General features: G+C 31.4%; 2 protein-coding genes across 10 annotated transcripts; one reads left to right on the top strand and one right to left on the bottom strand.

Annotated features, from left to right (window-relative positions):
- Window positions 1–474: 474 nt before the first annotated feature.
- LOC106777823 (traB domain-containing protein) lies at window positions 475–4,816 on the bottom strand. Of its 8 annotated transcripts, none has more exons than XM_022778593.1 (9): window positions 4,261–4,801; window positions 3,953–3,996; window positions 3,740–3,803; window positions 3,124–3,213; window positions 2,902–3,006; window positions 1,559–1,672; window positions 1,361–1,461; window positions 889–1,000; window positions 475–693 (listed from the first exon to the last, which is right to left on the bottom strand). In XM_022778593.1, exons 1-9 carry the CDS (start codon window positions 4,552–4,554, stop codon window positions 673–675), a joined length of 945 nt encoding a protein of 314 aa, XP_022634314.1. In that variant the 5' UTR covers window positions 4,555–4,801; the 3' UTR covers window positions 475–672. The 8 variants fall into 8 exon arrangements, 7 of the variants coding, with proteins under 7 accessions (XP_022634314.1, XP_022634313.1, XP_022634312.1 ...); XR_002667173.1 differs by having other exon boundaries at window positions 672–693; window positions 889–1,228; window positions 4,261–4,816; XM_022778592.1 differs by lacking the exon at window positions 475–693 and having other exon boundaries at window positions 711–1,000; window positions 3,746–3,803; window positions 4,261–4,816.
- A 2,506-nt stretch (window positions 4,817–7,322) lies between these two features.
- On the top strand, window positions 7,323–9,495 carry LOC106755748 (protein translation factor SUI1 homolog). 2 transcript variants are annotated; one of them, XM_014637959.2, is made up of 5 exons: window positions 7,323–7,440; window positions 8,393–8,491; window positions 8,623–8,828; window positions 8,932–8,985; window positions 9,218–9,495. In XM_014637959.2, exons 2-5 carry the CDS (start codon window positions 8,455–8,457, stop codon window positions 9,260–9,262), a joined length of 342 nt encoding a protein of 113 aa, XP_014493445.1. In that variant the 5' UTR covers window positions 7,323–7,440; window positions 8,393–8,454; the 3' UTR covers window positions 9,263–9,495. The 2 variants fall into 2 exon arrangements, with proteins under 2 accessions (XP_014493445.1, XP_022634319.1); XM_022778598.1 differs by lacking the exon at window positions 7,323–7,440 and having other exon boundaries at window positions 7,898–8,491.
- Window positions 9,496–23,828: the final 14,333 nt, after the last annotated feature.

Below are 23,828 nucleotides of genomic sequence, written 5' to 3'. Positions count from 1 at the left end.
AATGTCATTTGACAACGTGAAAGTAAACATGCAAAGATTAAAGAAAATAGTTATTCTTGCTCTCACGTTCACCCTAAGGTCTTGTTCACTTGAGTGGATTTGGGAAAGAGTAATTGAGGAGATTTGAGAGGATTTGAAGATATTTTTTTTTTTGTTTATTTGAATAGATTTGAAAATGAGTGAGAGTAGATTTGGAAGTAAAATTTGTAAGAATTAGTGTAGGATTTAATTTATATGACAGATTAAAAAAAATTTACTTCCAAATTCATTCTCACTTACCTCCAAATTTATTCAAATAAATAATAAAAAAATTTATCATCAAATCCTCTCAAATCCTCTCAATGACTCTCTCTCAAATCCACTCAAGTGAAGAAGGCCTAAATGATGAAAACTATCCTTTCCCATAGGGACTTCAAATTTTTTTTAGTATGATTCATCAAAATTACAAGGAACTTGATTTTCTAGGGAGAGATGAAAGAAAATAGTTGTTCTTGATACGAAAAAAAGGATTAAATAGCATAGGCATCAACTTTGTTTATGGTTGACTGAACTATTACACATTTCAATTCCTAAACCGTTCAGGATGACAGCATCTCCTACGAAAGTTATTTTATGGATGAAGATAGATGCATGATATAATGACCACCCCAGCCACGGCAACACCAACTGATGTCAGATTATAAGATCCTCAATCTGAAAAGAAAAACGAACTGAATTGAAAAAAAAAAAAAAATCTGACAATGAATAATAAAAGCGTAATTGGATGACTTTGGAATGATATTGCAAAATACAGGAATAAAATCAATTTCATACCCCTTGTACATTTATGTGATAAAAATACTTCTAAATAGCCGACTATATAATACAAATAACTAAATGTTCACCCACCACTACAGGTTGCTTCCAATGCTTCTTTATTCCCTGTAGATGACCCTTTCCAACAACAGCAACAACTGAGCTATTTGTCCTCGCCACGTTTAATAATCTGGCGGACATGAACCTGAGTGGACCAAATCACGTAAAATTTATAAACTCAATTATGCATAAACTTTTGACACAGCAAATGGTCAGTTGAACGTGCAGTCACCGTCGATGCTACCCTTTGTGGTACTACAAATCATTAGCAGTCTCTCCATACCACATGGTCTAATTTTAACTAAATATCCTCCACACCACCAGTGAGCAGAGTATACCAGAACCATACCCAAGGCACCCTCCATCAAGAACCCTGTGCTAAATGGTAACTTAATGGCGTGACAAATGTTAACTGAAGCATTATCTAAAGAGTATGGGAAGCAGGTGCATGTAATAGAAGCAATAAATGAAACAGTAAATTGATATTAAGTGCAATGCGACTTACCGATCCCTTTCATGCACAAGAGTCTCCATTAAAATTGGAAACTCCTCATTCATTTTCTGCATAATCAGAGGTAGCATGCCACGGTCTTCTATTTCCTTCAGCTGAAGAAAGCAGACCCAAATTAGCATATAGACAAGAACTTCATAGCACAAACACTATTCAGACTTATCACCAGTACATGAGGATTACGAAATTTACCATTTTGACAAAATCACCAGAGATGGGAAAATGTTGTTCAAAAGAAAGAGAAAAGTATAAGAATTTTGGTATATACCAAAGTGGCATCATACTCCAGGTTCTCCTATTTGTAATCTGTCTCGATCCAAATCATAACCCATTAATATAAAAGGTTCTTCATGCTAATTAAACAAGTTGAAAGCTCACATAATAAAATAGTACATGATGAACATATTAACCTAATTTAGAACAGGCCCATAGTTCTCCAATGCAAATAGAAATAATTTAAAAGAATAATTAAAATCCATTAAACCTTTTCCAGTCTTGAGCGTGAGACTAGACATTAATGGATGGTCCGATAACGGTCCGATAGCGGATCAAACAACATGCCCAACAAACAACAAACATTATTAGGATAGACTCTAAGCTAGTTCTGAAATCATGTTAAGAAATGGACTTTAAGCCTAACTCAATCCTACAAAATTGGCTTATAAGTTGAGGTTTGCACCCAATTAGCCTTATCTCTAGTCGATGTAAGACTTCCAACAAGATTAAGGACAGCCAGAAAAGAAAAAAGGTTTAATCACATAGAATAGATGAGTCAGAGGTAAGCTTAAAGAATGTTGTTATGTTACATAGTAGTCATGGGTTCTTGTCACATTAACAACATATTTAAATTTTTTTTTCTATTCTAAGAAGAGTATTCTAATGAACATATTAACCTAATTTAGAACAGGCCCATAGTTATCCCATGCATATAGAAACAATTTAAAAGAGTAAATAATATGCATTAAACCTTTTCCATTAAGTAGTTTTAATAGATTAAGGACTCTAGCAGAAAAGAAAAAGTTTTAATCAAATAGAATAAATGAGTTAGAGGTGAGCTTAAAGAATAATGTTACATAGTACTCAAGGGATCTAGTCACCATAACAACATATTTACTTTTTTCTTTCTTTTTCTAAGAGTATTCTGACTTACAAATTTGCTAGCAAAACGAGATATGGAACTTCTTCACAACATACAAAATGCCCCTGTTTGGAAATAGAGTTACTTTCCAGTCACTGAATATTCTACAAGGCCTTCTAAACCATGATGCAACAAGAATATACTCTCAAGAAAACCAAAAGTACAAGATATTCTAATGAATAATGCATTAATATTTACTTGCAATACAATCAATTTAACTTCAAAAGAAAAGCAAAAAAATATTCCTCTCTTCAACACACTGGCTTAATGTAATGAATAATACTATTATGGGAACAACACATTCAGGTACATTCTTTATTATTCAGAGGAATATTTTACATCAACATAGTTGAAATTTTCTCTGCATTCAACATATTAGAATGAGAACTCATCTGACCTGCTGAGGGCGATCACCAAGTATCACTTTGCCTCCATATTTGATGGCTTCTTCATATGCCACACGAAACTCATTTCCAGGAAGGACACCAAGCTCACTACCAACCTGTCAGAAACTTAAGGAGTAAATTACAGGATATATAAGAAACATAGCATTATTGGACGTTCAAAGAGTGATAACTGAACGTATTAAAGGATGAGACATGATTGTCCAGAAACCTGCCTTGGCATAGAACCAGCGAAAAAGTACTTCAATAATGTTCTGTTTTTTCCCCAATTGTGTAACCATTTCTTTCACAGTGGGTTCGTGTATCTGGAAGAAGCAAAAAATAAAAAAACAATCGTACAAACAAACAACTAAATGAGAACCAGATTAATATGATGGAATCAAAGAAGTTAGTTGATACTAGATTTGAATAAGACATGTGGAAAATTAAACAACAATAATTACAATTATTATTTTATTGCTTTAAGAGATGGTTTAATTTCAGCCATGATCTGATACCTTATCTATCAAACAATCTCCTCATCTAATATGGAACAAAAGAAAGCCGGCACTCCCTACAAATTGGAATTTGGAATAGACAAATATTTTCTCTCATGTATTTAAATTAAAAATTGGGCTGGTAAAGGGGTAAGGCTTATGGTCTTAGAAATCGGACTTAGGGTCTCACTCAACCAAACCATGTGGAATTATACCACAAAACTTCCAATTTAAAATTACGGCAACTACCAAAAGAGGTCAAAGTTGGTAAGCTAGGCGTGACAACAATTTAACAGACAAAACTACAAAGGAAATGATAGAATAATTACAAAACAATAATTTAAAGGATAAAAACCTCCACATTTTTACGGGTAAGAATTGAAGCACGACTCCGGCACAACTCTAAGAAGACGGCCTGCAACAAACAAAGGCGGACCATGGGTTTCATCATTGAAAATCCAAAAAGTCAGGAAGGCACATCATGAAACCAAGAACCACCAAATTAAGCAAGTGAATGATCAATCAATCAGCCAAGTATTAGTAAGTTCAAAAAAGAAACAGAAGCTGCGGTTTCAGAAATTTCACTATAGCCTGAACTTGTCTACTTGATTCCTGAAATAAAATTCGGCATAAATTTTACTCTCTCAGCAATTCACCAACTAACTGTACTTATTATTAAAGCAACTATAATTGATACGATCAAGTAAAAACACGGTCTTACATCGTCTTAAAAAATGACAATAACATTTCCAATAGAAACAATCACAAAACACAATAAAATAAAAGAATCCATCATTATTCGTTCTCGTTGAACATAGCGATAATGTGCAGCACAACGAAACCTAAAACCTGATTCCGAACGACCAGAATCAATACCTGGGAGACATGAGAGGTTCCGACCAAGTAAACGTGACAGACGCCGCCTTCGGCTGAAGACTCGGACGAGAGGACAATGAGGTTTTTGGATAGATCGTCCGGGAGCCTGACCGGGTGTTGGGTGAAGGCGGAGGTGTCGGTGGAGAATTGGAGGGAAGATAGGGTTTGGGAACAAGAAAATGGTGCTGCGAGGAGAGATTTATGGCGATGAATGAAGGGCGTGACTCGGGCGAGCTGATTGAGAGTGCGAGTACGATTGCGAGTGACGAGGTAACCCATAAGCCGTTGAAACATGACGCAGAGAATTTGATGTTGCGAGGAAAGGTATGGAGCGATCAATGAAGGGTGCGTGGGTGGCAGTGCGAGTGAGGAAGAGAGCCATGAGCAGTGCAGGTGAGAGGCACAACTACCACAAAAGTGACACCAAAATATGACATGATAAAAAGGCTATAGGAATCTTTCTATTTATACACGGATCCCTCCAAAGACTTGTTACTTACGAATTATTTTCTTTCAATACAAAACATTATTTCCATTTCTCGTTTTCAATCTCCCTAAACAGTATGTCACCCCAAACACACCCCAGCCTGTTCGCTTGAAAGGAAAAGAAAATTTTGTTTACGTAAATTTGCGTAGATAGAAAGTAAGAATTTCTTATGTTTCTTTTCAACAATTAGCACGGATAGAAAAGGAAGAGATTGTGGGATGTTTCTCATTTTCAATCTTCGCATGAATAAGAGGATTTGTAAAGATTTAAGTCAATTTTCATATTTATCCTTGCTTTAGTTTATAATTTTTATATTTTTCTTCTAACAATAATAATAATAATAATAATTGTTTATTATTACTATTATTATTATTATTATTATTATTATTATTATTATTTTATATAATATTTTTATTACTAAGAGTATTTTTGTAACTTTCAATTTCTATCAATTAAATCATTTTTTTTATCTGTCACAGTCAAATTCTACATTAATTCTCGTAAACTTTTCTTCCAAATTGATTTTCAATTACCCATAAATCCACTAAAAAAACAACAAAAAATTACTCTCAAATCCATTCAAATCATCTCCCCCAAATCATCTTTTCCAAATTACTACAAATTACTACAAGAGAACAAAGCATTAAGGTTTAGGCTCTTTGTACCTATAACGACACATTCGACCAAATCATCAATTATAATAAATTTTTTGATAATTACCCATAAGAAAGAGGGATGTACAATGAAGGATGTCTCAAAAGTCTCTACAACTAAAGGTGAAAACCATAGTTGAGGTTGAGTTTCATAGCTCTATGACGGGAAATAAGTTTTTCTCAATATTGAAAAAAATGTCAAGGTACTACAAGAATACTTTTCAAATATTAAAATTTTAACGTCTATGTGGGATTTGAAGATAATTAGCCTAAAGCCTTAGGATTGTCACATCTTAATACAATAATTGTTACTAGTGACTATTTACATAATTTTGTCCAAAAATGTTAAACAAACTATAATTTATCTGTCTTCATTCTTCTCTTCAATTTATAGTAAAGTCATTAACTTGGTAAATAATCCTTCCTTTATCCACATCCAATAGTTCATATTATCTCTTTCGATTTTTGTTCCATATAAAAGTTGTAATAATTCTTGATCCTGGATTGTTTCCCACAACTAAACGTAATAAAAATTATCTGTGCAATTTTCTCTCTTTGTTACTTTCTTTATTATTTTAATTAATTGCTAAGAAAATTAAAATATTGAGAAAATTATTAAGATAAGAATTTGTCATAAAAAATCAATTTACCCTTCTTGATTTGTTGTTCATGTTAACCATTTCGTTGTATTCCTCTGATCACCACGACCTCTCAAATTGCCTCTATAGTCTCTTTTTCTGAAGACTACTCATACAATGTTTGATGATCACTAGACTTCTCTAACCCTCTTTCAACCAGTCTTTGTTCATATGCCTCAAAAGAACCTTGAAGTTCTTCTACCTTTAAAACTTCAAGCCTCTTATATTCTTCAATAGCTACAATGATGTAATCAAATTTGGGAGTAAGAGGTCTCAGGATATTTTCTAAAATTGTTTGATCTGAAATTTTCCTGCTGAAGAATTCAACAACCTTCTCATTATCGTCCATCTGTATTCATATTGACATCTCACTATTTATAACTTCACTTTCTTTAATTGCTCAACACCTTCGTTGCATTTCTCCAATATCTTCCACGTCTCTTGTGAAGTTGCAACACAACAATCTTTTCAAAATGTATCAACACTCTATTGGTGAAGTTGCTTTATTATCTTCTTATGTTATTTGTAAAGTGTGAGCTGCGGATATGCGAAATCTACTCGACAATTTTCTTCTTGACAATCGAAAATTATTTTTATTTTTATATTCTTTTCATTAAAAATAAGAAGATTACCTATAGAAGAATTTGCATTGATCCCTAGAATCTTACTCTGAATACTTATAACTAAAAAGAAAATACGTGGAATGCAGAATAAAACTTGTTTTTGCTACACTCATAAATACATCAGAGTAGGTTATAATGTTTAAAATAAACTAATAATTACTTATAAAACAGTAAAACTTATTAGAGTAACTACACATAACCTGCAAATTGTTTAAATTATATTTTTAACGTCAAGGACTGATCCATATTGTATATATTGTATATCTTGGTTATACAAGGTATGATCCATATTGTTGCATCAACTTCAACTACTGAATCATCAACCTTCACTAGCCTCCATAGCTATTGTTAAGACTACCTTCGTCATTGCTATAAAAAGATCTATAGTGATGAGAAAAAAGTTACATGGAGAAAAGAGAATCTTTAAAGTAGTTAACTATGATTTTTTATGGTTTTACATTCTTTTAGAAAAATATAGGAACAAATTGATATATACTTTAAAGTAAAAATAAACTACAATTAAAGTAACATTTTGAAGTGAAATAATATTGAAATCATTATTAAAAATAATAATATATTATATTCTGAGGTGAAAAGATGATCTGAATTTCGACAATGAAATTGGGTAACCAATTAGGTGGTTGGGAGCACTTTTCTCGTATCTTAAATTGTTCTATATATAAACTTGACCCACCTATTGTTCCTATTTCTCTCACGTTTTTCGTTATTTCCTTCCTTAATTGCTCCTTTCTTCTTTCTTCCTTTCTCGCAAGTGTTAGGTATTTCGTTTTTCATCATTATTTTACCTTTTCTGCATTATTCCCTGTTTCCTTTTCATTTTATTGTTCTGATCGCTCTATTTATTTGATCATTGCTTACTGGGTTTGTTTCATTCATTCCGCGTTTTACGTACGCAATGGAAGTTCGTAATTAACCCCTCGTTTTTTTCGAAAAAGAGTTTCTTTAATGCCCAGATATTAATTTTTCATTTGGATTGTGATGTTAGTTCTTTGCTAACCTGACCCTGTATTAACGGGATTTGAAGATGGTTTCTTTTGTATTTGTGATTTGCATGATCATGATAACAGTATCATTCTTTAGTTGAGTTAGTCAATCTTAACCCTGTTTTCAGTTGGGGTTCAATTTATTTGGCATTATTGTCATGGTTTTGTTTTTCTGTGTTTCTTTAGACTTTTGGTGAAAGAAATGGCTAGTGGATCATGCTTTAAACTTTTGATACATTCTAGCTACAAAGTTAAATGGTTCTTCTCTTTATATGCACGGTATTTACGTGTGTAATGTGTCTTTTCTTTGTACGTATGCGCATGTATCTGTACGTGTATACATTCCAAGGACATCTTTCATCAGACTAGTCTTAATTTGGTAGTTGATACATTGTCATAGTTTGTGTTTTTATTGATGATTATGTGCACAGAATTATGCAGATCTCATACTTCCCTCCCTTTCTGGCCTATTTTCTATTGGCCTTTTTACTATTGATGATGGTGAAATAAAAAAATTGTGTTTTCGGATGCAAATGTCGTACTCATGAGACCATAATTTGAGAATTCTAAGGTGCGGTGGTAAGGTGATAAAAGTTGCTGTCTTTCTTGTTCATATTTTGTCGGATGAGAATTAGCAGTGAGCATAAAGACAAGAGTAGCATCATCGAAAATGTCAAATATCAAATCTCATATCTGACTTGTAGTATATTTAATTTCTGTCTTCCAGTGCTTGTTGATTAATTACATCAGAAGGACTTTGTTTGTTACAAGTAACCAAGGGCAACTTTCATGTCTGAATTCGAAACAAACATCCCAAGTGCTTTTGGTGGGTGTTGAATATCCTTGTTCATATACATACTTTTTTATGGCATAAAGATATTCTGTTAGTCTGAAACCAGAATGCAGCACTTTATCAATGGTTTGCTCTCTGATATGGTTTGAAAATTGAAAAATTAGATCCCTTTGCTGAGGCAAATGCTGAGGACTCAGGTGCTGGGACGAAAGAGTATGTTCATGTTCGAGTACAACAACGTAACGGAAGGAAAAGCCTAACAACTGTTCAAGGATTAAAGAAAGAGTATAGCTATAGCAAAATACTCAAAGACCTGAAGAAAGAATTCTGCTGCAATGGTACTGTTGTTCAAGACCCTGAGTTGGGCCAGGTTTGTATGTTTCTGTTCTTCATAAAAAAATTCTTCTTATGTTACATGATTTTCGACAAATTCCATTGGTTACATCATCTCTCATCATTCTTATCATATGTAGGTTATACAACTTCAGGGAGATCAAAGAAAGAATGTTTCTACTTTCCTTGTGCAGGTAGAGACACCGAACAAAATTTTACAGATACTTTACATTCTTTATGTTACTCTTCAATCTCTTCTTTACAAATACTAAAGTTAACTTTTTTTGATGACCAAAATATCTTTAAATAGTGTAAAAAAAGCATTTTCCTCTGTGATGTTACTGGTGCAAAGTGGTGTAAAAAAAGCATTTTCCAAAATAGTATTGTGATTGTGATATGTAAATTCCTCTGTGATGTTACAAACAGGCTGGCATAGTGAAGAAAGAACATATCAAGCTTCATGGATTCTAAGATCTAAGCAACAGTGGCATCAAGATTGAATATCAGCAGCAGCTTCTTATAAATCTGAATTCAAGCAATTTTTAGTGACATCAAGATTCTGTTATATCGTAGCTAGAGTCATATGTAATCTTCTGTGGTATTGTTTACCTGTGTTCTGGAAAGTTACTGCTGAGGGATAAATGGTAAGGATAATGTCTATATGTAAGACAATTGTCCTGAATAAATTTGTGAGTATTCTTCCCTCTGCAAGTGACTCAGCCTTTTTGGTTGCATTTTGTTTTGGGTCATTGACCTGCCAAATTTTGTTAACTGATTGGGTTAACTTGATAGAAACTGAGATACACACCAACCTTAACCCTGCTTGCTACTGTAAGAAACTGAGGGCAGAGTGAAAAGTCGGTAGAAGGTAATTATAAAAATTCAATTTTTATCTATACAAACATAGCTTCTTTATGTTTTTTAAACTGAATGAAAATGTCATTTATCTTATATTTTTGTTTATTTTTCTTCTAAGCAAAAATTCATTGTTTAGTTTTGAAGGACTTATTTTATTATTTTTTCTTCATTTTGACAGTTTGTTATTATAATTACTTGTACTATTATATTTGGAACTAAAAATAATATTTTACACTTTCGCGTTTATTTACTTTTATTTATCAAGAATAATTTATTTTATTTCGTTTCATAACGTGTTTGATGTAGGCTGAGAAAAGGAAAAAATTAAGTAAATGATAACATTTTTCTTTTGTTTTTTTTTTTTTATAGATCATGATGGTTCCGTTGATGAAGAAAAAAACAAGAAAGAAAACATCTGTATTTAACGTATTTATATAATTTCATTTCGAATTTTTTAGCATTTAAACTGCTTTATTTGAATACTCTATTTTGTGAAATTAGTGTGTGTATATATATATATATATATATATATATATATATATATATATATAATATATTAGTATTAATATAGTGATTTATAATCTAATTTGTTAATTATTGCGGTTATTATGACACTAATAATTATATACTGGGAAATAATAAGGGTTAAATATGTTTTTCGTTCCCCAACTATTGGCCGTTTTTGTGTTTAGTTCCTCTTTTAAACTATAGTACAATTTAGTCCTTCAACTTTAGAAAACTCTGATTTTAATCCTTTTTACCAAATTTTTTTAACTTTATTTGTTGTTTCAAACGCGTTTCTCAGTTAACATTGAAGCAAAAATGTGTCGAACAGTGTAAACAATCCAAACGACTAAATTGTACTATAGTTTGAAAGAGGGACTAAACACAAAAACGACCAAGGAGGACAAAAAAACATATTTAACCCAAATAATAATATATTTCCGAGAATTTTGTTTTCGCTTTCTACTATTTTTTTTTTTTCAATTAGAAAAGCAGAAGAAAGTTTTATTCATTTTCCGTTTGCTTTCAAAAATTTATATGTTTCCTCTTCTTTTTATCTTATCTTCTCTTTCAATTTTTCTTTCAAATCAAACAAAATACCTATATTTTAAAAAAAAAATACTAATATTGTAAGATAGATTTGAACGCCCTTGGCAATAAATGATTACTTATGAAAATGATATTTGTTGCAATCTTTTTAATATTTCCCCTTCTAGAAGGTCTATGTACCAGGGCTGGCCTTTCATTTTGTTTTTTATTATACAACATAAGTATCACGTGTAAGCTTTTAAGGTAAAAATATTTACAACATGGTGAGATTAGATTTTTTTTTAATGATGTTTATTCTTTTTGGGACAATCAAATACGTGTATACCTTGAGCTGAATATCCATCACTAATCAACCATTACTCAAACATTGAATTAAAAATTTAGTAATATATTACTGATACATTTTTATTTAATAAGCTAGTCTACTAAGTGAAATTTATATTATTTACTAACTACTATAAAAAATGTTGTAATTTAGGGTTTAATTATACAAATTATATATATATATATATATATATATATATATATATATATATATATATATATATAATTCACTCATTTTAATATATTTTTTTTAGAATTCTTATATATTCCAGTTTTAGCCTCTTTTAATTCTTATAGTTTAAATTCATTGAAGCTAATAGAGATTAAAAATAATATATATAATAATCAAAATATTTTTTTTTTTATGTATAGAAGAAAAATTAAAGTTGGTTCTATCGGAGGAACTAAATGAATAATTCAAAGTATAATTGTATCCAATAAATATATATTGAAAACTATAATTATATTCAGAGTTAACAATAATAATATGATAAAACAGTGGAATAAATTTAATTACAAAATAGGAATATATAAAATATCCCCAAGGATTTAAAACTGCCAAACATTTCTAAATACAACTTAGACCAAACGGTCTTAGAAAGGAGAGCTTCTATCGAACTATTGTACAAAGACAAATTTAACCGAACAGTTTCAAAAGTAACTATTTACACAACCTACTATTTACTTAACATTTATTGACCGGACGGTCCTACACTAACTTTAGGTTGTTCATTCTGCAGAGCTTCCTCCAAAGAATCTTGAACATCTTCTGTTCACATTCATGGAATGATCATTGTAGTGAAGAGAACCGAATGGACAATAAAAAATAATGACAGGAAAATAAGGGTAAACTTATGTAATTTAATTAATCAAATCATACATATAAATTAAAACAGTACATTGAGTATACAATTCAACATATCAAATCAAGCAATCATCATACAAGTATTGTCATCAAAGACCGAACGTATAATATATCATAACCGACCACTTTTGACACTGTCCGGACTGTATGAATATGTAGCTTGTGGTCGTTCGTGCACTCGGTGGTGTAGTAACTAGAAACTCATCAGCTGCCACCTGAGGTTAATCCGTTATACCTCACCTAAGGACCCCCCCTCCCCCCCTTAGACTAGGGCCTCTTGCCATTCTCACCACATGACTTACCCATCTCTATTTGAGAACTGGTAATCATTAGAATTTCAGGATGAACGCCGTGAATTTCCCTATCCATATTCATACTTTACCAAATCCACCAACCATTCACTGAGACATTCCTCCTTGGAATTCTCTTCCATACCAACTTGAAATATACGATCAACATACTTCCTCATCCAAAATATATTTCAGTAAAGTTAATCAATATCATAAAATAATCATCATAATCAAAAGCACCGAATGGAAAGAATTATCATTTTCTAAGAACAAAACCGAACGAAAATGCTAGTTCCCTATAGATGAACACAACCGAACAGAAGAGATTACAAAATCTCTTACAAAACCGAATGGGAGAATACTCCCTATATTTGAATATGACAGCACGTTAAGAATACCCTCAACTCAAGAATAATGACCGAAGGGTCAAGTAACCTGATAGATTCAGTTGGAGCCAAATAATTAAATACTTAACATATTAATTATACCTCAGGTCGAACAATTTACAGTTTAGGCCAAACACTTTGGACTTTGGCCGAGCGTTTAGAGCTAAGGCCGAACACTTTGGGCTTTGGCCAAGCAATTAGAACTTAGGCCGGACACTTTATACAGGATGAAGTTCTCTTCAAAAGACCGAGCGTTAGTACAAACCGAACGCTCAACATTAATCAATAGATTATCGATCGGTCGTCAACTGAAATCTCCAACGGAAGAGAATTCAATTAAGACCGAACGGACTAACTAATAAGAAACCCCTAAATGAAAATCGAACAGACTAACCAATAAAATTCCTAAATGAAAATCAAAAGGACTAACCAATAAAACCCCTAATTGAAAATTGAACGGACTAACCAATAAAACCCCTAAATGAAAATCGAACGGACTAACCAATAAAAATCGAACGGTCTTAAATAACCCTCGGTCACAATTATAGAATTCTGCAGAATTTAGCATATTTAAAGATAACCCTATTTCTACTCAGTTTCTTCCAAAGCACCAATCGTCCACACGTTCAAATAAACATGCAATATCATCAGATCAACCAATTCATCAAACACCATCATTCAAACATGCAACATCCAAAACAACAAATCATAATTAAATTACAAGCTTCTCTTACCTTATAACTGGACGACTATTCTCTTAGCAGGAGAATATGTTTTCCTTGAACTTCCACCCTTCTATAATGCCTATTACTCACCAAACAAGGAAGAGATCAAAACATGATCAGAATTCTTGTGAATAAGAGGTAGATGAACGCATGCAACTAAAGTTTAGCTTGCATGTGCCCGAAAACAGGTTTCTTAAGAAGGAGATAAGTTTACCTACTTAGAACCAAAGTCTGATTGGTGCAAATGAAAGAGCTTGTCACCAGGAATTCTCAGGCGGAATCTAATCAATGATCGGAGGAGAAAAAAAGGTGATAATTCTTAGAGAGAAGTTGAAGGATTTTAGAGAGAAGGGGGAGAAAACTAAGTTTCAGAAATTTGGAGAAGAAGGGTTGCATGCAGGAAGTGAAGCGTGATTTGAAATTTTCACTTTATGTACTACCGTTAAAAACCGATCAGTCCACTCCCTAGCAGCCATCTGTCTTCCACTTTCCTCAAATTCACACTTTCTTTAGTGCCACTTGGATCCCACTTGCTGGAGAATTTAATGGACGTGAGAATAATTCTTTTAAATCTTAATTTGATTTTTCCTTTATATTCGTTCAATTTCTATCTTTCTTTTTTATTTTAATTTGAAACATTTATGAATGTTTCTTTAATTGTATATCTATACCTAATTCTTAAATACTTTATATACTTATCATAAATTAGACAAAACCAGTAGTCGAATAATAATACAAATTTACATTTTTAATGTGAAGTTAATAACTTAACCTCGATTTACATATCGCCATTTAAAAAAAATCAACAAATAAAGACAAGAATAAGTGTTAATGATATTTTTAATGACCAGATAGTCAATCATATTCTAGGAGGACTATTATTGTATTGTAAGGGTGTTAATGATATTTTTAATGACTTAGATAGTCAATCATATGTTATTGTAAGGGTTAAATATGTTTTTGGTCTCTCAACTTTAGTGAAAATTGAAATTAGTCTCTTTGAAATTTTAGACTAATTTAGTCTCTTATCTTTAAAACTGCATGAATTTAATCTTTTAACCAATTTTTGTTAAGTTTATTTGACAAATACATTTCTTAATTAACATTGAAGAAAAATGTGTTAAATAAAGTAAACAACTTAAATACTATCATGAAATACGTTTAAAATGTTAAATCACGTAATTCTAAAGTTGAAGAAGTAAATTGGACCAAAATTTTGAAAAAAAACTAATTTCAATTTTCACTAAAAATTAAAAAACGAAAAACATATTAACCTCATTGTAGTTACAACATTGGCAATAGAATCTCGGCTTTAATATTCTAAAATTAAAGAACAGTGTATTAATAAATATATTTTTTTATTAAAAGAATGATAAAATACTTTAACAGTTTTCAAGGGGTATTTTGGAGTGAATAATTAATATAACATCTCATTAATTACTTGATAATTCACCTCGTATAAATAACCACTTTCAGCTTATTATATTAAAATACTAATTTTGTTAATACTATTTTACAAATAATGGTTCAGCAATTAATAAATAAAAAAGTCATATTCAAAGTATTTTCAGAAATATATTAACCATATTAAAGCTTATACAAAATATTGGCTTAATTAAAGTTTTGTCAAGTATTTGTAAGATTCTGTTTTCTTATGTAAATTGAAAATATCTTCTGAAATTTAAATATTGTATCATAGAATTGATTTAAGAGGTTAGAATAACTTTGTGAAAAGTTAGAACACAGTGATTCACTCAAAATAGATTTAAATTATCCGTTAACCATGACACTATTTGTTAGTTTGTAGCATATTATTGAATTAAGTATTATGTTGCTGTAGATGAAGTTGGAATATACGATCTTAGAAATTATATTTATTCAAAGAAAATGGTTTAATTGGAACCACTGATTAGAAGAAGTCGTGGCAACTTTAGCAGTTTAACACTGTCACCACGTTCTTATCCCTTTCAAGATGACTCAGCTCTATCTATACATAGCATTACAAAACAAAGCATGTTTTTGTTTGATTATAATTGCGTACCATTGTATATAGTAAATTAAGTTTCTCTTACAAAACGTGTGCAAGATGTTCTGGTAAACGCAAAGTCCTTTCTAATCATACCAATTTCCCACACTTTTTCAACCTTCAACATAATCACTTCCATCTTCAACTTCAACCATCAAAAACTCAACTTTTTCATTTTTACACTTGAATTTTTTAAAAAGTAACTGCTTTTCTGATTAGGGGGTTTAATTTTCCATCATCTTCATCCAAAACATTCTTCTTTCCAATTTGAGTTTTCTGCGTCGAAAGCGATGTTGGTGCAGGTGTTATATGAGTTTCTAGATGATTGATTGGTCGGAGTTTATGATCTAGAAGATTGATTACTATATTGTTTTCCTTTTGGGGTGACTTAAAGTTTTGCATCAGTGTGTTTTACGAGGTCCTTTGTTTACTTTATTTTGGCATTTCCCTCTTATTGAAGAAAGAGACAGAATTTATCAGCTACCACCCTCCCAACAACTACTAATTTGCTTCAACTTTTCAAAGGAATTAACAAACTAAATCTTCTTCTTTTTATAAACTCTTCCTTAATGTATATTAAGAACTCATAAATATAATTTATCATATTCTTTGACAAAAAAAAAACCACACTTATGATGATTATAATTTTCTTTTTTAAGAAATAAATTTTTAAATATAATTCACAACTGTTTGTGAAATCCAAAGTTCAATGCACAACTATTCCTGACACGAGTATTAACTTAATGAACGTACGACCATAAGATATACACTTTGTGACAGACATCTTGGTACTAAGATAATTTTTCTTAGATATTCGTGTGCATCTAACACCGACACCTTTGTCATCTACAAAATTCCACGCCAACTAACACGTCCAACCCAACTACCATGTGTTCAACTACCACTTTCCACTCTCTTTTCTTCTTCATACCCTCTTCTCTTCTTTTTCTTCTTCTTCTTCTTCTTCATTTCTATGTACCCTTTCATTCTCCTATGAATTTACACTCTCCTATATATTAATACCGCCGAATCGTTTCTTGTTCTATACACTCTTCTTTTTCAAAACACATTCAATAAAGGTTTTCAAAGCTCTTTTTCAACTTGCTGTTTGTTGCAATGGCTGACATAGATCGCTCCTCTGATAATGCTTCTGCTGATTCTAAAGGTACCCTTTAAGAAGGGAGTCTTCTGATACCTAGACAAGTATATATTTTGACATAATTATTACTTTCCTTGCGTCTATATACTATATAATTAACATGAACATATACGTACTGATACCTAATCTTTCTGCAGTTTTATCTCAACGCTTGTTTTGGGTCATCATCTAGTCTTTGTATGCCATTACATTTATCAAATTTGGAATACTGATAACTGATCTCTCTGCAGAATCCTATTCTCGTTGCATTTTTTTTTTCTTTTTTGTGACCACCTGAGATAGCCAGCTTTTAGTCTTAATGTGTGATAGCTTTTGATATATTGAAAACACAAAGTTGTTCATTGCATTACTTTTAGTAACTTAAACTATGTAATAACAAGTATATATGATCTTACACTATGTGATATGAGTCTATCTATGCATTAGAAAAGTTGTTATTTTCTTTACAAATTTGAAGAGTTGATTTGTGTTATGCAGAGAAATCCCTACAAACTTCGACTGTGGAATTTTCTGAGGCTGAGGAAATCCTTATTGCCATGGTGTATAATCTGGTTGGGGAGAGGTGAGCATATATGCATGCTTTCTTTTGTTGAACCACTTTTACTTTTTCATTTTAGATGAAGGTTATGAAACATTAAGTTTCTTTCTCCTTAGGTGGTCTTTGATTGCTGGAAGAATTCCTGGAAGAACTGCAGAAGAGATAGAGAAGTATTGGACTTCAAGATATTCAACTAGCCAATGAAATGGCAGAGATAACGAAGCAAGAAAAATTTTGTGTGGGATATGAAATGGAAGTTGTTCCAATTATATATTGGTTCTTGTGTTTGCATTTTTCTGTAACTAAAAAGGGGTATGTCATTCTAAATGCCCTTATGTTTAATGTTGTTACTTTATCTTCCACATATCTTATAATGTTCTTATATGTTTCACTTACAATGTTGTTATATGTTTGATTTATAATGTTATATGTGTGAGTAACAGTATCAAGACATGTTTTTATATTCATTTAACATATTTTATAAGATAAGGATAAAATAATTATAAATATGTAAATTTTTGTATTTTTTTAAAAAATAAAGAGAGTAAAAAATAATATTAAATAAATGTAAAAATTTTAAATGTGTCAAAATAATATATTTTTTATATGTTTTAAGAAATCTATGATTAAGATATTTTCATGCCAATATAAGTTTTCAAAAATAATTCTTATTTGTCATTCTTTAAGGTGACAACAAATTATTTTCCTCATGGTATTTGGTTGTATGCATCTAGCCACAGACAACAGCTTTGCCCAATGCTGCATATTTTTGGATTATGAAACTCTATTAAATATTAATTTTTAACAAAAATTATCTATTAAAGACAATATATTTATTTATTTATTGTATGATGATACATTATTAAACTATAGTTTTGCAATTAATAGATTATTTGTTTAAGAGTTTAATTCGTAACTAGTTTAAATTCAATATAATGAAATTTGACCAACTCGTTAGTTTTACTTGACAATTAGTGTCGCAAACGTACAAAGCATTATTTTAGATTATGGTCATTTTTAATAAAATCCGTGTAAGTATTATTTTGGATTGAAGTCCCTCATGATTAACATTGACAAGTATTTCTAATTGAACATCTTAATTATTCATTCATATTATCAAAACTCATGTTTTATGGACAAAACACAATCATGTTTTGTGCTTTAATATACTTCAACATTTAATCAAAATCATAAAATATTAAACTTTGTCGTAATAAATTTTATTTAACATTTTCATATAATAAAATGATCTACTACACATCTCATCGATTACCAATGACTAGCGAGGAAATTGAAAGTTGTCCATTTCATTAATCCTCTCAAAGAAGAGATGAAACAAAGAAAAAGGCAGGTGATGCCTTGCATTTGAGTCTCTTGCCCTTATTTACCATTAAGATATATAATAAAATAATAATAATTAAAAATAATAATTTATATATATCATGTAATATAATATAATAAAAGAATAATAACTAAAAATAATAGTATATAAATTAAATAATAACAATAATAATCTTATTTAAAATAATCACTCACTCACAGTTTATTTCAACTTAATTTCTACCAATCACATTTTATTTTAAAATAATTTAAACTAATTATATTTTATTTTAAATTATTTTATGATTGAAAATAAAATAATAATCATTTAATCTTATCAATTAAAATATTTTTTTAATCTATTAAATCATTCCAGCATCGAAGAATTTTCATATTTTTTTCTCTTATTTTCTTTCATTTATTATCATTTTCCTTTAATCTAAACAATTTCACTTTCATTATTTTTTTTTCCTTTCAAATCCACCTTTCCAAATTCATCATATAGAAACAAACACCGGCAATGAGTATAACTCATTTAAACAATTTTACTATATAAAGTATCCTTTCAAAACCATTTAAAAGTGAAATTAATTTTTTTTTTAGAAATTGTGCTGAAAAAAAAAACATTATATTTCTCTACTCTCAGTCTAATTCACATAAATATTAGTTTTCTTAACTGCAAATGTCATGCTTCCTAACAAATTCTACTCCTTGAAACCTCTAAGGAAGCAAATTCTAAAAACAAACACATAACTCCGTATTTGTCTAATAAATACTTATCTTTTCTCAGCTACGCATACGGTGAATCCGTATACAACAAATCGACAAAAAAAAAAGAAAAAAAAAACTTGAAAGCCAAATAAGAAATTGTTTATCCTAAAAAAAATTATTTTAGATAGATAATAATAATAAAATTACTTTAATTTTTACATAATATTATTAACTTAAAATACAGTTATCATTTTTGGTTAATTTGAATTTTTATATTCTAATACTCCCAAAATCAGGTGGATGATAGACATGATAGTAAAACACGAATAATATTCCCTCATCACATCACTTATTAGATAGAATTTTGTTTTGTCCTTGTTCATACATATCCACAAATTATTTAGGAATAAAAACAAACAAAATTATAAGTATATTAATTAGTGCCGAAAGTAAATTATTAATTCATTTAAAATTTTTAAACATAAATAATTTATTATTGTAGATATATATGCGGCTATGGGTGTCTTGATGGGTATCTTCACCAACCCATTCTATATTTTGAAATGGCACGTGCACAATCTTCATCCCCTTAAGAAAAGGAAAAATTTATGTAATTATTTGTGAATAATATTACAATGCATCATCATGGGTTCATCCAAACATATAAGAACATAGTGAATAGAAAATGTTATGATTCATGCACTCACGGGATTGGATAATAGGTTATTACTAGTTAGATATGTTTGAAAGGAATAAATGTTGTAATTGAAACTCACAAGAAATCCTCATATATCAATGTCTAGGACCACTCTGATTGCTATATTTGCACAATTATAGTTTCCATTATCTTCTACCAACAAAGCATATTATCATCTTTATATGTTGCTTGTCCCAATAAGAAAAGACATAGTTGGTCATATATATCACTCATTACTTCCATTCAACTTTAACAATCCCATACTGGTTTTGCTTTTTATTTTTTTTTTCATTTAACAAATCCAAAATCACAACCCTCTTACAAACTGTATTGTATGCATCAATCGATCTACGCCTATCAGTCGATCAATCATATAGGAAGTTGATTCCAAAAAATTTCACAATTAGGTAAACCAAGCGGTCGAATGTCGAATGTATAATCATGTGACCGTTCAATCCAAGGAATTTACTTTTTGATTAATAAGGTAAAAACATACTTAGATGATATTAGACTGCAATTAGGTCAACCTTAATAAAAAACTACTTCAAAACCTATAAATATAGAGGTAAGATAAAGAGGAAAGTAGTTGTATTTATTGGACATTTAAGACTTAACTATGATAACCAATTGATAATTGAAAACTAACTTGAACTTCAAACTGCTTTTAACAGGTAGCCACCACTTGAATTTTCGAATTTGGACTCTACTAAAGAAGATTCAATAATACATAAGGAAAAGTAAAGCAAAATCGAAAATAACGATTGGACCAAATTGTGAAAATGTAGTTCTCGACCTTACCTACTAAAACACAAACCATTTCACACACTCTTACCATTTCAACACAGAAAATTTTAATTTCTCCCAAGTTGAAGATGAAAAATTACTTTTTCATATTTGATTATTTAAGTTTAAATAACAAGATAGAAAAATAGTTTGAAATCTTGTTCCTTAATTTTCTTTTTAAATTTAATAATTTTAAATTTTGTCATATTGTAACATCCCAAAAATATAGTATAAAACTATATGAAGGAGTCACCATATAATAATAGTATAAAACAGGAAAATAAAGTTAATATTAAAGTTATATCAAAATAACCATAAAATTTAAACTTTACTATAATCCTATACTACTGCAAACTAAGTATATAACCGAACGGTTTTACAAAGAGAGAGTTTTAACTGAACGGTTAATACATACAAAACTATTAACAAAATGAAACAGAAAATACTACACGGCTGGACCGTCTTCTTCTAAAGCTTGCTCCACCGAACACTCCTCTACCTCTGCTCACACCCAAAGGTGATCATTGCAAAAAAAGAGCCGAACAGGAAACATGGACAAAACAGGAAATAAGGGTAAGCTAATGTAATTTAATCATAAACACATAAATACATTTCATACAAGCTTAATTAATGCAAAATCGAACGCTACATCATGCCAAAACTGAATACAAGTAGCCATATACAAACCGAACACATCATCATGCATAGACTGAACACCATGACTTGACCATCCAGATTGTATGAATGTGTAGCTACAGGTGTTTTTGCACTTGTGGTGGTGGAACAACAAGACCCCATTAAGCTACCCTACAAGGTTAGTCTAGTGAAAACTACCTCGGTACCCCAATACCCTAAGGCTAAAGGACCTTCTGTCATTCTCACACATGACTTACTCCTCTCTACTTGAGAATGAGTAATCACAAAATATCAGGATAAACGTCAGCTTAACACGATATTCACATTCATACTTTACAATTCAATCACAATTCGTGAGACATTCCTCCTGGAATTCTCTTTCCCATAACTTGAAACATAATTTTCATAACTTAACACAAAATTCATTCAACAAGCATACTCTCACTAATAAGACCGAGAACCCTGTGAACGTTAGAGACTGAAAGGAAATATCACCCTAATCCATGAACATGACCGAACAGTCATTTACAAGTAAGGTTCAAACATAAGCCGAAAGGAAGTTTTGAGAACCGAACGCTATTCAACCGAACACTTTTAACATATACCAGACACTATTGGCTTAGGCCGAACACTATTGGCTTAGGCCGAACACTATTAGAACCATATACAAGTACGAGACCAAGTTCTACATAGAGATCGAGTCCTATTACAACCGAATACTATTGAGAGTGAGTGCTAGTACATGACCGAGCACTACCAAGACCGAGCGCTAACACTGGCATAAATGCTAGTATAAGACCGAATGTTATACTAGGAAACCACCCTTCTAAGACCAAACGATCATGAACTGGTAGGACTCCAAGGATACCAAATCCAGTTGATGATTGAGTACAGAACAAGACTGAGCGGTCAACAGTAACCACTCAACATTCTACATAAGTTTGCAGAATTTCTACAGAATTATGAACAAAGCCTAACTTAACCAAATCAAAATATCTTTGCCAACATCTAATCCTCAAATCTCGAAGTATAAATTAATTCAAACCTATCCAAATATACCTAAACCTTCATAACCTCAACCAAAAGAATCCCATAACAGATTTCACCTAAATTATGCAAAAACAAGAACTCAGACCAAAAATCCAATTTCTCCCTTTTGACTCGTTTTTTTTAAGAACTCAGAGGTTCTAACAGGTCCAATTATACATGCTCAGACATACCTTATCACCCAATTTCACTCCTAAACTCAAACTCTTATTTTCACCCATTCACTTCCTCAGAACAGAACAGACCGAACACTATACTACAGAAAATCCAACCAGTTCACAAGTTTCAATTATACACAAAATTCAAAAACTATTCCATCTAATCATTCAATTATTCATACATGCAAACATTCAAACAGAAATGCCAACCACAGAAAAGCATAATTAACTTACTAGCTTCCCTTACCTTAGAAAATCTGGACAACTTAACGCCAAAATTCTCAACTTGATGCTTGCACCGAAAGAAACTCTAAGAATACCTAATGGATCACCTTTTAGTGAGGAAATACAAAATGTAGGACCAAGATTGAAGTCAGAAACAAGGAGGGAAAGTTGATGAACACATGCAATCCGACACTTGGTTTGCATGTGTCAGAAAACAAAAATTCTAAGAAGAAGATGAGCTTACCGACTTCAAACTTGAACTTGATTGGTGAAAAGAGAAGCCCTCGCCACCAGGAAAGCTCAGGCACTACCTGATTAATGATCAGATGAGGAAGAAGTAAGAATTTCTTGAGAGAAGGAGGAGAGTTGTAGAGAATTGGAAGAGAAAAGAAGATTTCAGAAATTGGGAGAGAAAAGGTACATGCAGAAAGTGGCTAGAAATTTTGAAAAAATTACTTATATACTACTGTCAAAAACCGATCAATCACTCAAGTACACACTGATAACAGTTGATTTTACGTGTTTATGTGTATATATTTTGTGAACAAATCAACTCCTTCATAGCTTTTACCTTGTTTTATCCTCACATTTAGTGTGTTTTCTAGTTTTCTTGTGTTTTATTTAGTATATGCTTGTTTTTACCTCTAATCTCTATGTTTGAGTGTGTGAAATAAAGAAATAGGAAGCAATTCTAGTGGAGGAAAACAAGCAAGAACTCAAGGGAACATGTTTTGGGACAATAAAAGATCAATTTGAAGCAAATACCCATGTTGGACGCCTTTGGAATCGCACAAGAGCCTCAATTTTAGAATGCTGTCAAAACCGCCCGAGCTGGGCGCCAGAAATCCAAGCTGGGCGCCAAAGTTGCAGAGAAATCCAAGCTGGGCGCCAGAATTCCATGCTGGGCGCCAGAGTTGCAGAGAGGTTCCAGGCTGGGCGCCAAAGAATGGGGCTGGGCGCCAGAAAGTGGCGCTGAGCGCGAAAACTTGCTGTAACTCACTTCTGATGCAGTGAAAAGTCGCGCTGGGCGCCAGGAATCCGAGCTGGGCGCGAATTTTCACTGATATGTCAAAGTGGGTTATTTAAACATGGATCTCGCGATTTTTGAGAGAATTCTCCTCCTACACTTCATTCTTCACCTAGAGAGATTGGGAAAGGCCCTTGGAGGCTATTTGGGGTGTTGGGAAGCTCTCCCACTCCTCCTTGGGTCTTCAAGCTTCTTCAATGGTGATTTTG

The sequence above is a fragment of the Vigna radiata genome, chromosome 2, assembly GCF_000741045.1.
Source record: "Vigna radiata var. radiata cultivar VC1973A chromosome 2, Vradiata_ver6, whole genome shotgun sequence".
Classification (NCBI taxonomy): Eukaryota; Viridiplantae; Streptophyta; class Magnoliopsida; order Fabales; family Fabaceae; genus Vigna; species Vigna radiata.
The sequence above is the reverse complement of the archived record's forward strand: the minus strand, read 5'-3'. Positions and strand labels throughout refer to the sequence as shown.